Raw genomic sequence first — 12,156 nt, forward strand, 5'->3', positions numbered from 1 at the left:
AGAAACAGAATGATACTCAAGTATACCGATAGCTACCTAAAGGAAGATGCAATCTAACATTATAATTATTTTTATAAAGATTCGTACATAAAAGGTCTTAATAAACTGGGATATTTAATTCATTTGCACAACAGAACCCCCGACACATTCATTACTGAGAAGCTACTTTTCTCTTTCTAGACTTTAAGTTCAGGATAACAGAGGTATCAGCAAATCAATTTTACGCCTCTGCTTATTGCAGGGAAATGCAAGAAGAAAGAAAGAAAGAAAGAAAGAAAGAAAGAAAGAAAGAAAGAAAGAAAGAAAGAAAGAAAGAAAGAAAGTTATTTTTCTTATGATTTTCAAAGTGAGAGCCTGGGAATAAATATAACAATTTCTATTTCTTATCATTTTAGCTTCGTGTGTGTGTGTGTGTGTGTGTGTGTGTGTGTAAAATAACAGTACAAAAGAATCTATAATCTACAAAGGACTTGAAGCAAGGCTTAAATACTTCGAGAAAGAACATACACTCATAGAACAGTCAAATCAACCCTAGAGGCAGGAGCAGTGGCTGCCTTGCCCTACTGAAATGTCCATATATATACATACGAATACATCCTTACATGTTCAGATAGGGAGAGCCCTAAGAAGCACAAAAATGAGGTGAAGCAGTGATAAAAAGAAGGTTCCACATGTAGTTTTCATTTAAAAGTATGTTAAATGAATGTGGCAAAACATTTAGAACTGTTTAAACGGCACATGTAGGTGTTTATTATATTATTTTCTCTACTGTGGTACTTATTTAAAAGGTAAAGTCATGATAAAATCAATTTGCATGAATGGACAAATAAAGGTGAAACTTGTTATAATTGGAAAATCCTTCTGGAGGCAGCACTGCATTTTTTTAAAGCTTAAAAGTATTATGAAATGTATCTGATGTTCTATGATAAAAAGAAACTGTTTCTTTGTCTTACCATAATGCAATAAAATTCCAAAAATACAAGGAATGATAAAAATACAAGGAATAAAAATATAACTAAAAAAACCTATGAAAAAGTCAATTTCAGTATAGCAACATTCTCCCAAAAAGAAAAAGCAAAGCATGTATGGCCACTAACAAGCCATTATTCCTAAAAAAACCCATCAAAATATATTTCTTTTTAGTTTAATATTTTTAGTTTCCTATACACAAAATAGCCAAGCTACAGCTAGTAGATTTTTGAAGGCCAAACATTAATTATGACCATGCGCAAAGGGTGACTGAAAAATACAATGAAATAACACATGGCCACAAATGGCCGGACAAATGTCATGGTTCAAAGCAAGGGGATATATTTTGAGAAAGATTAATGATAATACATGTTATACTGCAATAAATTTTTAAAAATTTAAACATTCACTATACCTTTTGATTACAGCATGTATGCTTCATAATTATGTTCAAAATTTTCAGTAGGAGAACAAGGACTTAAAATATGATTTTAACTTCTGAACAAAAGGCTTGATATGTCATTTTGTGTCTGCATGTGTGTGCAAAATGTTTTAGGAATGACACGAAAATCATACTTAAAATCAAGATTCAGGAAAGAGTTAATGGTTATTTAACCTTTAAAATGAGTTGCTAAACAGAAATGGATTATTTTTAACTATGTAATTACACTAATTATCCCCTTTATTAAAAATGTTTTTGTGTTCCTAGGCAACACACTAAATGGGCCCCAAATATTTTGAGCTAAAAATGCAAACAAATCCTTTTCTTGAAATGTTGATAAAAATTCATTTGCATCGATGTCATGTAACAGATTTCCTAAATTAATGCTGGTGTTAGAGGCTGTCAGAAAACGTGATGTCCACATACATTAGCTACCAGTCTAAAATTTCTTCGCAGAAAGTTACACACTGAAGTTCCAGGTACAAAATTCTTTATAGTTTTATACTGCACTGCATATGAATAATATAAGGCTGTCTTTAGAAAGAAAGTGTGTTGTAAATACACTGTGAAAGCTTATAACACCCTCTAGTGGACAGACAAGAAAAGAATTCACAGGACTCATTGACTCCTTAAGTAGCAGGTAAGGATTCATGCTTTCTATATGCAAAGCTCTATGCCACATTCTTTTCATAACTTAGACAAGAAAAACACCACAAAGGGAAAACAGATTCAGTGAGTGGAAATGGAAATCCCATTAAAAATTCAAAAGGTAGAGTAGATAATTCAGAGTGTGCAATTGTGGCAATTTAAACTATAAGTTTTTTTTTTTTTTTTTTAAAGAACTATGTATAAATAAGCCTTAATATTTGGTTTACCATTATGCTTTTCTTTTGCAGTAAAATAATAATGAAAATAGTACTTTTGAGATAAAAATAATAAAAGTATATCCTGAAAAATTTTTCCTTATATGTCATGTGTATACATGTGTACATGCACACACATTTATAGAAGACAAAAATAGTGTAGTTATTATTTTCTCTGGCACTGGCTTTAACTTAGTTTATTAGCTAGAGTTGTGTGAGCTTCTTTTAATAAAATGAGGGGAGAAATATTTTCTCCTTGATGAGTGCATGTTTTACTAAAGAAACTTGGGCACCAAAATAAAGATTTGTACTTTTACTGTTTTTCTTTTAACTACCTCTTAATTCTTATAACTAAGGAGGATGAAAGATATTTGCAATAAAGAAGATCCTTTCATTTTAGTGCACAAAAAAATTGGCTCTAGAAACAGGCTCTGTGTCTTCATCACTGGCACCGTGCAACAATTGTGCAATCTTGGGACACCTCACCTAACCTCCTCACTTTCTCAGTTATAAAGGGACAGATGACAGAGCTCTTCTGTAGGATAGTACCTGACACATATGGAGGTGTGTCTACCAAATGTGAATATTTATAATACCATTATTTGCTGCAAAGGACACTTTCAAAGAAAAGTTAAAATAAATTGCAGAAAAATATTCGCTATCTTTATTCCTAATTAAGAACTGCCAGGGGCCGGAGAGATGGCTCAGTAGAATAAGCACTTGCCTGGCAAGCGCAAGGGCATGACTTCAATCCTCAGTTCCACCAAAAAAAAGAAAATAAAATTAAAAAAAGAAAAAGAAATGCCATACCTAAGCTGTTTACTTACCTAAAAATTCTAATCAAATTGTCAAAAACAGTAAGAAAATTTCATAAACTATACAGTACTTACATCCCTTTAATTTATAATATTTATGAGGGGCAATTTAACAATTTCTTCAACAGTGTAAGTTATTATGTGTTCTATCAAACCAATTAAAATAGCTTAGGTTAACAAGAGTTAATACATCTTTTCATTTCATAGCAGTATATTGACATTCCTTACTAATTTCACAGTAAAACTGTATATGGATATAAAATAGAAAGGATCCATTTTAAAAGAACTGTCTTCTCCTTATATCTTACAATTCTATTTTGCATGTGCATTTTATAATTTAGTAATTCTAGGTATCACCTATAATCCTTAAATCACCTACTTATCATAATTTAAATGACCAGCAATCATAAAAGTAAAAAATATAAATGCATATATATAAATTAGTACATATATAAATATTTTACATATATCTATAAACATAAAGCAGTAAGCATTTGTGCTACTCCACATCACCTTAAGGCATTTTGCCACTTGAACATGGTTGTCGTAAACTAATATGTCTATTGTGAGATTCTGGAGCCGCCGAATGTGATTTAGGTCACCTTCGAGAATTTGGTGTTCTATTAAGACTCTCCAAGATGGGAATGGTGTCCTGGTGCCGTCCCACACCTGCCACAAAGGAAGAGCAAAGTACAAGGATCTTTCTGAAACAAAAATCACTGGAGTAAAAGTTTTCTAATAATGGTATTAAAAAATAGCTAAATATATACATTTAAATATCTGTAATATGTTAAATATGAACTAAGAGTGATGTAAAATATTTAGAAGAATTTAAAGAAAAAGGTCATCCTCTTACGACTCTAGACAAACATTTTGTTGACTTCATCTTTTCGTCTGTTTGCACACATAATACATATATTTGAAACAAATTATATTCTGCACTCTTTTTAGTTTAATCCTAAATACTTTATCAGGCAATATTATTCTAAAATACTATTTTCAACATTTTAATATCATTTTATTATATAGATACAAATTTATTATTTTTTCACATTTTGGTGTTTTTCTTTGTTTTGTTTTTGTATTTCAGGGAAGGGTCTACAGGGTGTTCAGGGTCTCACTACTAGATCAGACTCACAGTGATCTGCCTGTTTACAGCCTCCCAAGAGCTGGGATTACAGGCACACGCCACCACACCCAGTCTCATTGCTGTCTCAGCATGCCCTGGGGGAGGGGCTGGCACAGCAGGCCCAGGAATGGAACCCTTGGCCCCTGCGCCTGCTTGCAGGTGCTTTCATTTTATGCATTTGGTACGGCATCTTGCTACACAGCTCAGACTCATAGTGATCTCCTGTCTCAGCTTCCCCAGAGCTGGGATTACAGATATGTGCCAGCATGCCTGGTCTCAGTGCCCAGCTCGGCATGCCCAGGGCAAAGCTGGCATGGCATGCAGTACCAGGAGCAAACCTGGGTCCTTGTACTTGCCAGGTAGACACTTAGACCACTGAGCTATCTCTCTGGCCCCTGATATAAATTTATTTGAGCGAATTTTTTAGATGTATTGCTTTAAACTTTTTACTATTTTAAATAATCCAGGAGTTGGAGATATAACTCACTGGTAGAGTACTTGGCTAAGATACATAAAACCCTGGTTTCAATTCCCAGAACTGCAAAATAGATAATTAATTCAGATGTTACCATCCTGTACCTAAATTGTTTTCAGTACTCTGCTCAGTTTCTTAAATTCTTAGGCTGCTAGGAACGTATTCTGACTTTTGCTAATTTTTCACTTTGTTCTGATTTAGAAAAGCTTCTTTTAAAAAGAACATACATGAATATTTTATTCACATTTGATTTAGAAATGAATGAAAGTAACAGTCGCTGAAAAAGGAAACTGTATGCTGAACTGTCACATAAGTGACACTGAGATGCCTGGATCACAGGCATCGAATAAATAAACATGCACTTCCTTATGGCATGAGTCAGCCTGGGCTGTGCTTGGATTTTAAGAGATGACGTGCTGTGCTATAAAAGGATATGACAAAGGACAATGGTGTGAGGTAGAAATGTCTCTGCATGTAAGAGAAAGCTTGCATCAGCCAGAACAAACAGGCTATTCTGATGAGAAACACTAGATTTTTGTAGAAAAGGTCAGGATCAGTGACATACCAGCGTCAGGTCACAGGGGAAGTGTAATCCTGGTAGAGCAAGACGTTTAAAGTAAACAGTTATGTCATGGTAAACAATGCAGGTCACAGCATTTTTCTCCATTTAGACTTCATTCTTTGAGAACAGTGTTTTTTGATTTTAGCATTTTGGACTGTACAGACCAATCCAGCAGTCCAGAGGTAGAGTAAGATGCAGGAGGGCTGCCATGCTGCTTTTATGGTCTAGCTGTAATTGTCCAGAAATCCTGAACTAAACACACACACACAGAGAAATACACAGCTGACCCTTGAAAAATACAAGGCCTTTGAAAAACAACTTGGAGACTAGTTACATAGACTAGAAATATTTATGTATATAAAGTGGGTATATCTTAAATGCATAAGATGCATGCAGATGAGTTTATAGCACTTACTACAAAACATATACAAATCTATTATAAAACACATGTTAAATAGCTGTTAAAGGCTTCTTCTGGCCAATCAGGTAGGTATTAATAGCTAAGTGTGGGAGAACTCAAAGGTTTTTCAAGAATTTCCCTACATCCTTCCCCTTCAGAACTGCATGAATGTATGTGTATGCATATTTAAATAATTTCAATTCTGGAACTTCTATAACAGCATTTCAAAACTCAATCTATTGGAAATTTATATATAATATAGACATCTGATCCTTTTTTACCCAAACAGATAGCAACCACCATTCATCCACCTAATCTTCCTGGAGCAAACTGAAATCTACATGTTATTTTCATCCAGTTTGATCCCCTACATTACATGCTGCACCGGCCCTGCCCTCAGGATGGGCTGAGCCAGCCAAAGTCTGGACACATCAGTGCACTCCTGTAATCCAAGCACTGGGGAGGCTGAAAACAGAAGTCGGAGCTGTGTAGTGAGACCCTGCAACAACCAAATACATTAAAAACAAACAAACAAAAAAAAGCATACATAAATTTATATTTTGTTCCTAATAATAAAGCATACAATCTTTAAAATATAGATCTCATACTATTTTTTCTGTGAATGGAAAGTTTTAAGAAGTACAAAAACAGAGCTGAGGGAATACTGAATCTCATCAAAAATGGTAAACTAGAATTTAAGATCTTAGTATGATATACGGTATGCAAACTTATTCCACTAGAATACTGTGAGCTCTTTATAGACACACAGGTGATACTAAATTAAAATTTCAAGTATTAAAAATGTACCTTTAGTAGAAATGATGCGCCATCTACTTGTGCTTTGCCCAAGAGTTGACATGTCAGGTCAAAATACTGCATGGGTTGAACATCACACAACTGAACCAATGTTGAAGAAGGTGAAATGTGTGTTGATGCCCAAATTCGTAAGGCTTCTACCATTTTGTGGTCAGCAGCAGTGAAGTGAAAACACTTGCTTGAAGTGCGCGGCAGGACGCGAGCTCCCAAGGTTCCCTCAAATGTCAAGGATGCAAATCCAGAGCTGGTGATACCCTGAGGCTCATTTTTATATACTTGGATCTGAGAAAGTTAGGGAAAGTAGAAAACAAATAACAGAAAAGGTACAAACAATATAGCTTGCTGACAAAGAACCCAGAAACCAAGGAAACTAGAGAAATTTAAAAATTTCCACTGTAACAGTGAATGTAGGTTTTTACTTTTTCATTCAATTAGCACATGAAATTATAAAATCAATTGGCGCTATACTAAGATCCACACTATAAAAATATTAAAAGCTAGCTGACAGTCATCCTATTTTTATCAAGCTTGTGTTTTTTTTCATTGTCTTTGATTTTCTATAAAGGTACAATTTATACAAGGAAAAAAGGCAAGTGACAGTGTTTTAGTTTATTTTAGTGTATGAGTACATAAAATAATAAGTGCAACTTAAAGCTAAAGTTTAACCAGTGTGACTGAGAGAACTAAGATATGGTAAGAGGATTATTTCTTTCTGAATTTGAGAGTTCAATTAATAGATGAATAGTTAAATCTTGATGAGCTTCTTTTACCTTATGAAATTTACCTTATTTGGGTGAATCTATTTGCAAAGTGAGTCCTAAAAGTAAAAGATTCTTATCTTTGACATAAACATAAAAGTATGTGTAAAATAGGCCTTATATATGGATAATGTACTCTGTGAAGCAGGGCTCTGTGTGTTTTCTGAGCTGTAAGGTTACCCCAACCAGTCATGTCTCACTATTCTCTCATTGCTGGAACTCTAGTATCTGTTTTATATGGACTCTTATTAGTAGTTCTTGAAGTCCTTAAACCCAGATTTTAATCAGTATCCAGAGGTAACAACCCATCCCTACTGCTAGTAGATTTTTGGATAGGTATTTCTATGTAGTTCTTCTTCTGATGCCTTGACTTGAAGATTCAGGTGTTTTTGGCTGCTCAGAAGTTTGATAGTCACCTCCTCAAGTTGGCAGAATTAGTTTATACATCATGTTACTGTCCAATGGTTGAGAAACTGTCCCCAGACAGACACGTGGTAGTCACATAGCTTACTATATGTTTCTCTTCTCTCTTATCATAGCTATCTATTGTGCAATGGATGCCAAGCGCTGTTCCAGCTTCAGAGCAATACTCTAGTACCAAATAATTTCTTAATGATAGATACAATTCATTCTGCAGATTCTAATTTATACTTTTCCTATGTGGCTTAATTAACTTATTTTACATGCATTTACTCATAATTTTTTTTTTTTTTTTGTCTATTGCATATGTTGCTTTCTTTTCCAATTTAAGCTTTCCCCAAACACCTTGTAATTCTGGTGCTATGATCACTGATTCCATGCTCATTGTACTACTTCCCAAAGCTTGTTTCTGCTAATCGTCAGTACAGACAAAAATCTAATTTAGGCCTACTGATAACTTGGTTTTGCATCTCATCTATCAGCAAGTTATCTTTGCTTGACATTAAAAATTATACTGATTTATATTCTAATATACAGTATCAGATTCTATTTGCGAAAGGACATTATTCCAAGCTATCTTCATCTTCTGATGTCACAACAAAATCATCTTTTAACTGATCTAACGTTCATCCTTCAACAACTCATTTTCTGTCCATGTTTGCCAGAACGCTTTCTTTCAAAAATTTAACCCAGTCATTTTATTTTTAATTTAAAATTCTCTAGGGACTTCTCAGTGTACCTAGAATAAAATTTAATTCATAAGACCGTAACAGGTAGGCCAGAACATATAGCGAATTATTGAATTTATAAAAAATATGGTAAAAGACTTATTACTATTAATTACTCTTCAAAGACTCCCCTTTGCTTTGAATATACTCATCATTCTTGTCATTTTCTAAAACAATTTTGAAAGTCCTATTTCATGAGTGGCATTGCAAGGTATAAGTACAAAAACGGTTGTCAAGTGCCATCCAGTGGCACGGCTGGCTCCTCCTATCTACATTTTTCACTGGATCTGGCACCGTGAAATTTTTGGATCTTCCCTAAAGTCATAATGGCCAAGAAAGGTAAATGTTTCAAATTGACTTAAGACAGGGAGGCAGCTATAAGAGAACAAAGCTATGAAAGAGGATTTTTGGGAACTTCACAAAGCAGCAGGAACAATGGACTGCGTGTTGGAAGCAAGGCGGGGGGATTTTAAAGGGAATCAACAGCAACACGCCTTTGACTACGGTCTGTCGGTCTCTGTCTCCCTGTCTCTCTCAGACAAGGTCTCACTATGCAGCTCAGGCTGGCCTCAACCTCAGGCACTCCTCCTGTCTCAGCCTCCTGGGTGCTGGGATTACAGGTGTGGATCATTTCACCTGGCTTTCAAGTAAGTTTCAAAACCATAAATGTTTTACTGTATTTTCCTATCCAGTACATGTGCTCCTGCCTACTTTCTTTCTCTGATTTTTTTTTTTTTCCTATAACACTTCTCACAACTGAATAGCACCCAGGCTGGCCTTTTTGTGCTTCTAGCACTATACGTGTTCCCATCTCAGGGGATGGAGGGCAAAGAGGAACCCCAAAGCGTGAGAAAAGATGTTCATTACCTATAAGTCTGATGAAAAGGAAAAACCCTAGGCCCAAATATATAACTAAGTTCTGAGAATAATTAAGAATGGGAAATAAAAACCCATACAAAATGAGCAGATATTTTATACATCAGAAAATATTAAAATTTGAAAGGTTCTCCATGTTATAAATTTTCAGGAAAATTCAAGTGAAAACCACAGTAATACTAATATGTTTAAAATGGAAAATACCAAGTGTTGGTGAAAGATGGACCAAGTAGAATTCTCTTAAATTATTAACAACAGCAAATTGGTATAATTACTTTGCAAAACCAAATATGAACATAAACACATTCTAGGGCCTAGCAATTACACTTTTTGTCATATAACTAAGTAAAGTATATATGGATAGCTGTAAGTATATTTATAGTCACTAAAGGACATGTACTATACTGTTTGTAGAAGTTTCTATAACATCCACAAAGTAAAAATACCTAAATGTCCAAGAACAGAATAAACATACAAAATATGATGTCTCAATACAGTAATCATATTTAATACTAAAAATGAACAAAGTAAAATCATGCAAGAAATATGGCTTAATCAAAAGTAAGCGGACATATGAAAAAGAAAACCCGAACTGCATACTGCCTAGTCCCACCACAAAGAGAAAACAGCACAAACACAGATGGATACAGAAGTGACAGGACGCAGTGGAGAAAGGCAGCACACAGCAGCGCAGCCTGGGCACCTAGAGAGAAAACATTCTCTCAGGCTTTCGCAGAGAGCAAATTAGTCAGGCAAGGGCCATGACTCATCCACATGGCTGATACTGACAAAGGATTTACAAACTGCGATACAGGGTTTCCGAGTAAATCCTGAAGGGATTTGACTGACCTTGTCAGATACAAAAGTTACATTTCTTATTATACAGGTCTTGCTTTATCTTGGTCTTACCCATCCAGAAGAAAAGTATAAAAACCAGGTATAAAAAGTAAAGCCATATTAATATGCTGAGCTGTAAAAGGCTCCAGTCAACAACTTCTGACATTGCCAGACCTACGGATAAGCCACTACTATTATGGACTACTGGACTATATTGGATTTTTTTGCTGAATTCATATACCTACAACATTTAAATGACAATGGAATACCCATCTCTGACAAAACAAAACAAAAAAAGGGGATATAAATGAAGGACCATTTTATATCTGTATATACAAAACAGGATAGATATACAGTTACTTTCTCTTAATTCAATGAGATTTGTACTAATAGTGTTTGGACAGGATATCATGTCTGCATCTTGTACTATAAATAACCACTATGAAGACAACGATATGCAATGTATTAATTATTGAAACTGTCCTACTCACCTGTTTTGAAACTGTCTCATTGCTATTTGTTTCTGAATAAAATTAATAAAAATAAATAAATAAATAAAGGAAATGGAGGGGGGAAGACTTCTAGGGCTCAAAAGGGTGAGGCAATATACCAAACCTTTGTCTCAAAAAGACAAATAAAAAGAAATCAAGAGGCTGCTTACTCCTGTCTTTTTATCAGACTCATATGGAAAACTTTAGACCACCCACCTGTATTTTGAAGTGAGATGACAGAATCTGACTAGTCTAAATCACAGCACCCAGTGTATTTCTGGGAAGGCAGTTTATCTAAGTGAAGACGTGTCTCATTGTACGTTATTTGGAATCTGATACCATTTACATATTTTTTAATATCTGAAATGCTTGGTGTCATGTTCTAACAAAGAAACCATGTAATACACAGTAATAATAAAAGAGTTCTTGTCAAATAAACATAAGTTCAGAAAGTATGAAGTATACCTTTAGCCTGTGAAAGCGCACAATGTCTCCAATTTTATAAATCTGTGGAAGGGCTTCATAGTTTCCACTAAAGAGTAGGCAAGTTAACTTTACATTTGTTTGGTCCACAATTGTTACAACCGAGCAATAATCTAGAAAACACAAAAATATTTGACTTAAAATATTTCAAAGCATTTCATAAAATAGGAATATACTTAATTTAAAACACCAAATAAACTTTGTTCCTTCCTTTAATTAACTCTTCTAAGAAAAGGATGAAGAAATATTTTCTTGGTTCTCAAGACATTTTTCTGCGGATTCATCCACAAAATTGCTCCACAAAAATTAATTTTAGAAAGTTTAGTGAAACAAAAAAATAGTACTTTATCTTTTTGCAGAGGCAATAACCTTTTTTGACTACTTCAAATAATTTAAACTGTGAAGAGGATGAACATAGTCAAATAAACAACTCATAAAATATGCATATTTATTTATTAAAGTAAAGGTGGGGGATGGAGGTACAGCTCAGTACTAGAGTGTATGCCTAGAAAATGTAAGGTACTGGGTTCATTGTCTAGCACTGAAAAATAAATAAATTCAGAGAGAAAACAAAACAGACATTTACGAAAATGTGACTACAAAGAATCCTACTTATATTGTATAAAGATTCAGTACACTTAAAAAAAAAACAGAATTTCATAGTAAATGCATAATAAAAATGAACATTTCATAGAAAACTATATAATAACAAAAATTCAAAGGGGTTATTGACTTGCTAGACACCTGTAAAAGATTATATAGTAGAATAAGAGATTATTTTGACTGGCAAAATATTAGCAATTTTTTTCCATGAAACTGGTAAATAAAACACTGCAGATAAAAACTGTTATATAGATCATGGCTTTTCATATGTGTGTTTCAGAAAATTGCAAAATAAGAAAATACACTGACTTCTCATACTTCCCAGGAGCCAGTGAAAATGGTAAATAGAAAAGAACCCAAAATAGTGAAGGAAGATGGGGTGAGAAAGTAAACAGTTCGGTGAAATCCACAAGGCAGTATGAGATGGCTGCCTGAAAAAAGGAAGCACTGGGACTGAGTGAAGAAAGAAAAACAGGGGACTACTTCAAG

At 34.2% G+C, this 12,156-nt stretch overlaps 1 protein-coding gene across 4 annotated transcripts in view; it reads right to left on the bottom strand.

Annotated features, from left to right (window-relative positions):
* The window catches only part of Pot1 (protection of telomeres 1), a 103,768-nt gene that overhangs the window by 38,023 nt on the left and 53,589 nt on the right, over positions 1-12,156 (bottom strand). For 3 of the 4 annotated variants that reach the window (XM_004642706.2, XM_023702887.1, XM_023702886.1), the window contains 3 exons: positions 11,047-11,177; positions 6,463-6,753; positions 3,603-3,758 (listed from right to left, as the gene is read on the bottom strand). In XM_004642706.2, coding sequence (XP_004642763.1) covers positions 3,603-3,758; positions 6,463-6,753; positions 11,047-11,177 — 578 coding nt within the window. The remainder of the gene's footprint in view (positions 1-3,602; positions 3,759-6,462; positions 6,754-11,046; positions 11,178-12,156) is intronic. The other variant, XM_023702888.1, reaches the window with a different exon arrangement.

Source organism: Octodon degus, unplaced genomic scaffold (genome assembly GCF_000260255.1).
Source record: "Octodon degus isolate 3935 unplaced genomic scaffold, OctDeg1.0 scaffold00160, whole genome shotgun sequence".
NCBI lineage: Eukaryota > Metazoa > Chordata > Mammalia > Rodentia > Octodontidae > Octodon > Octodon degus.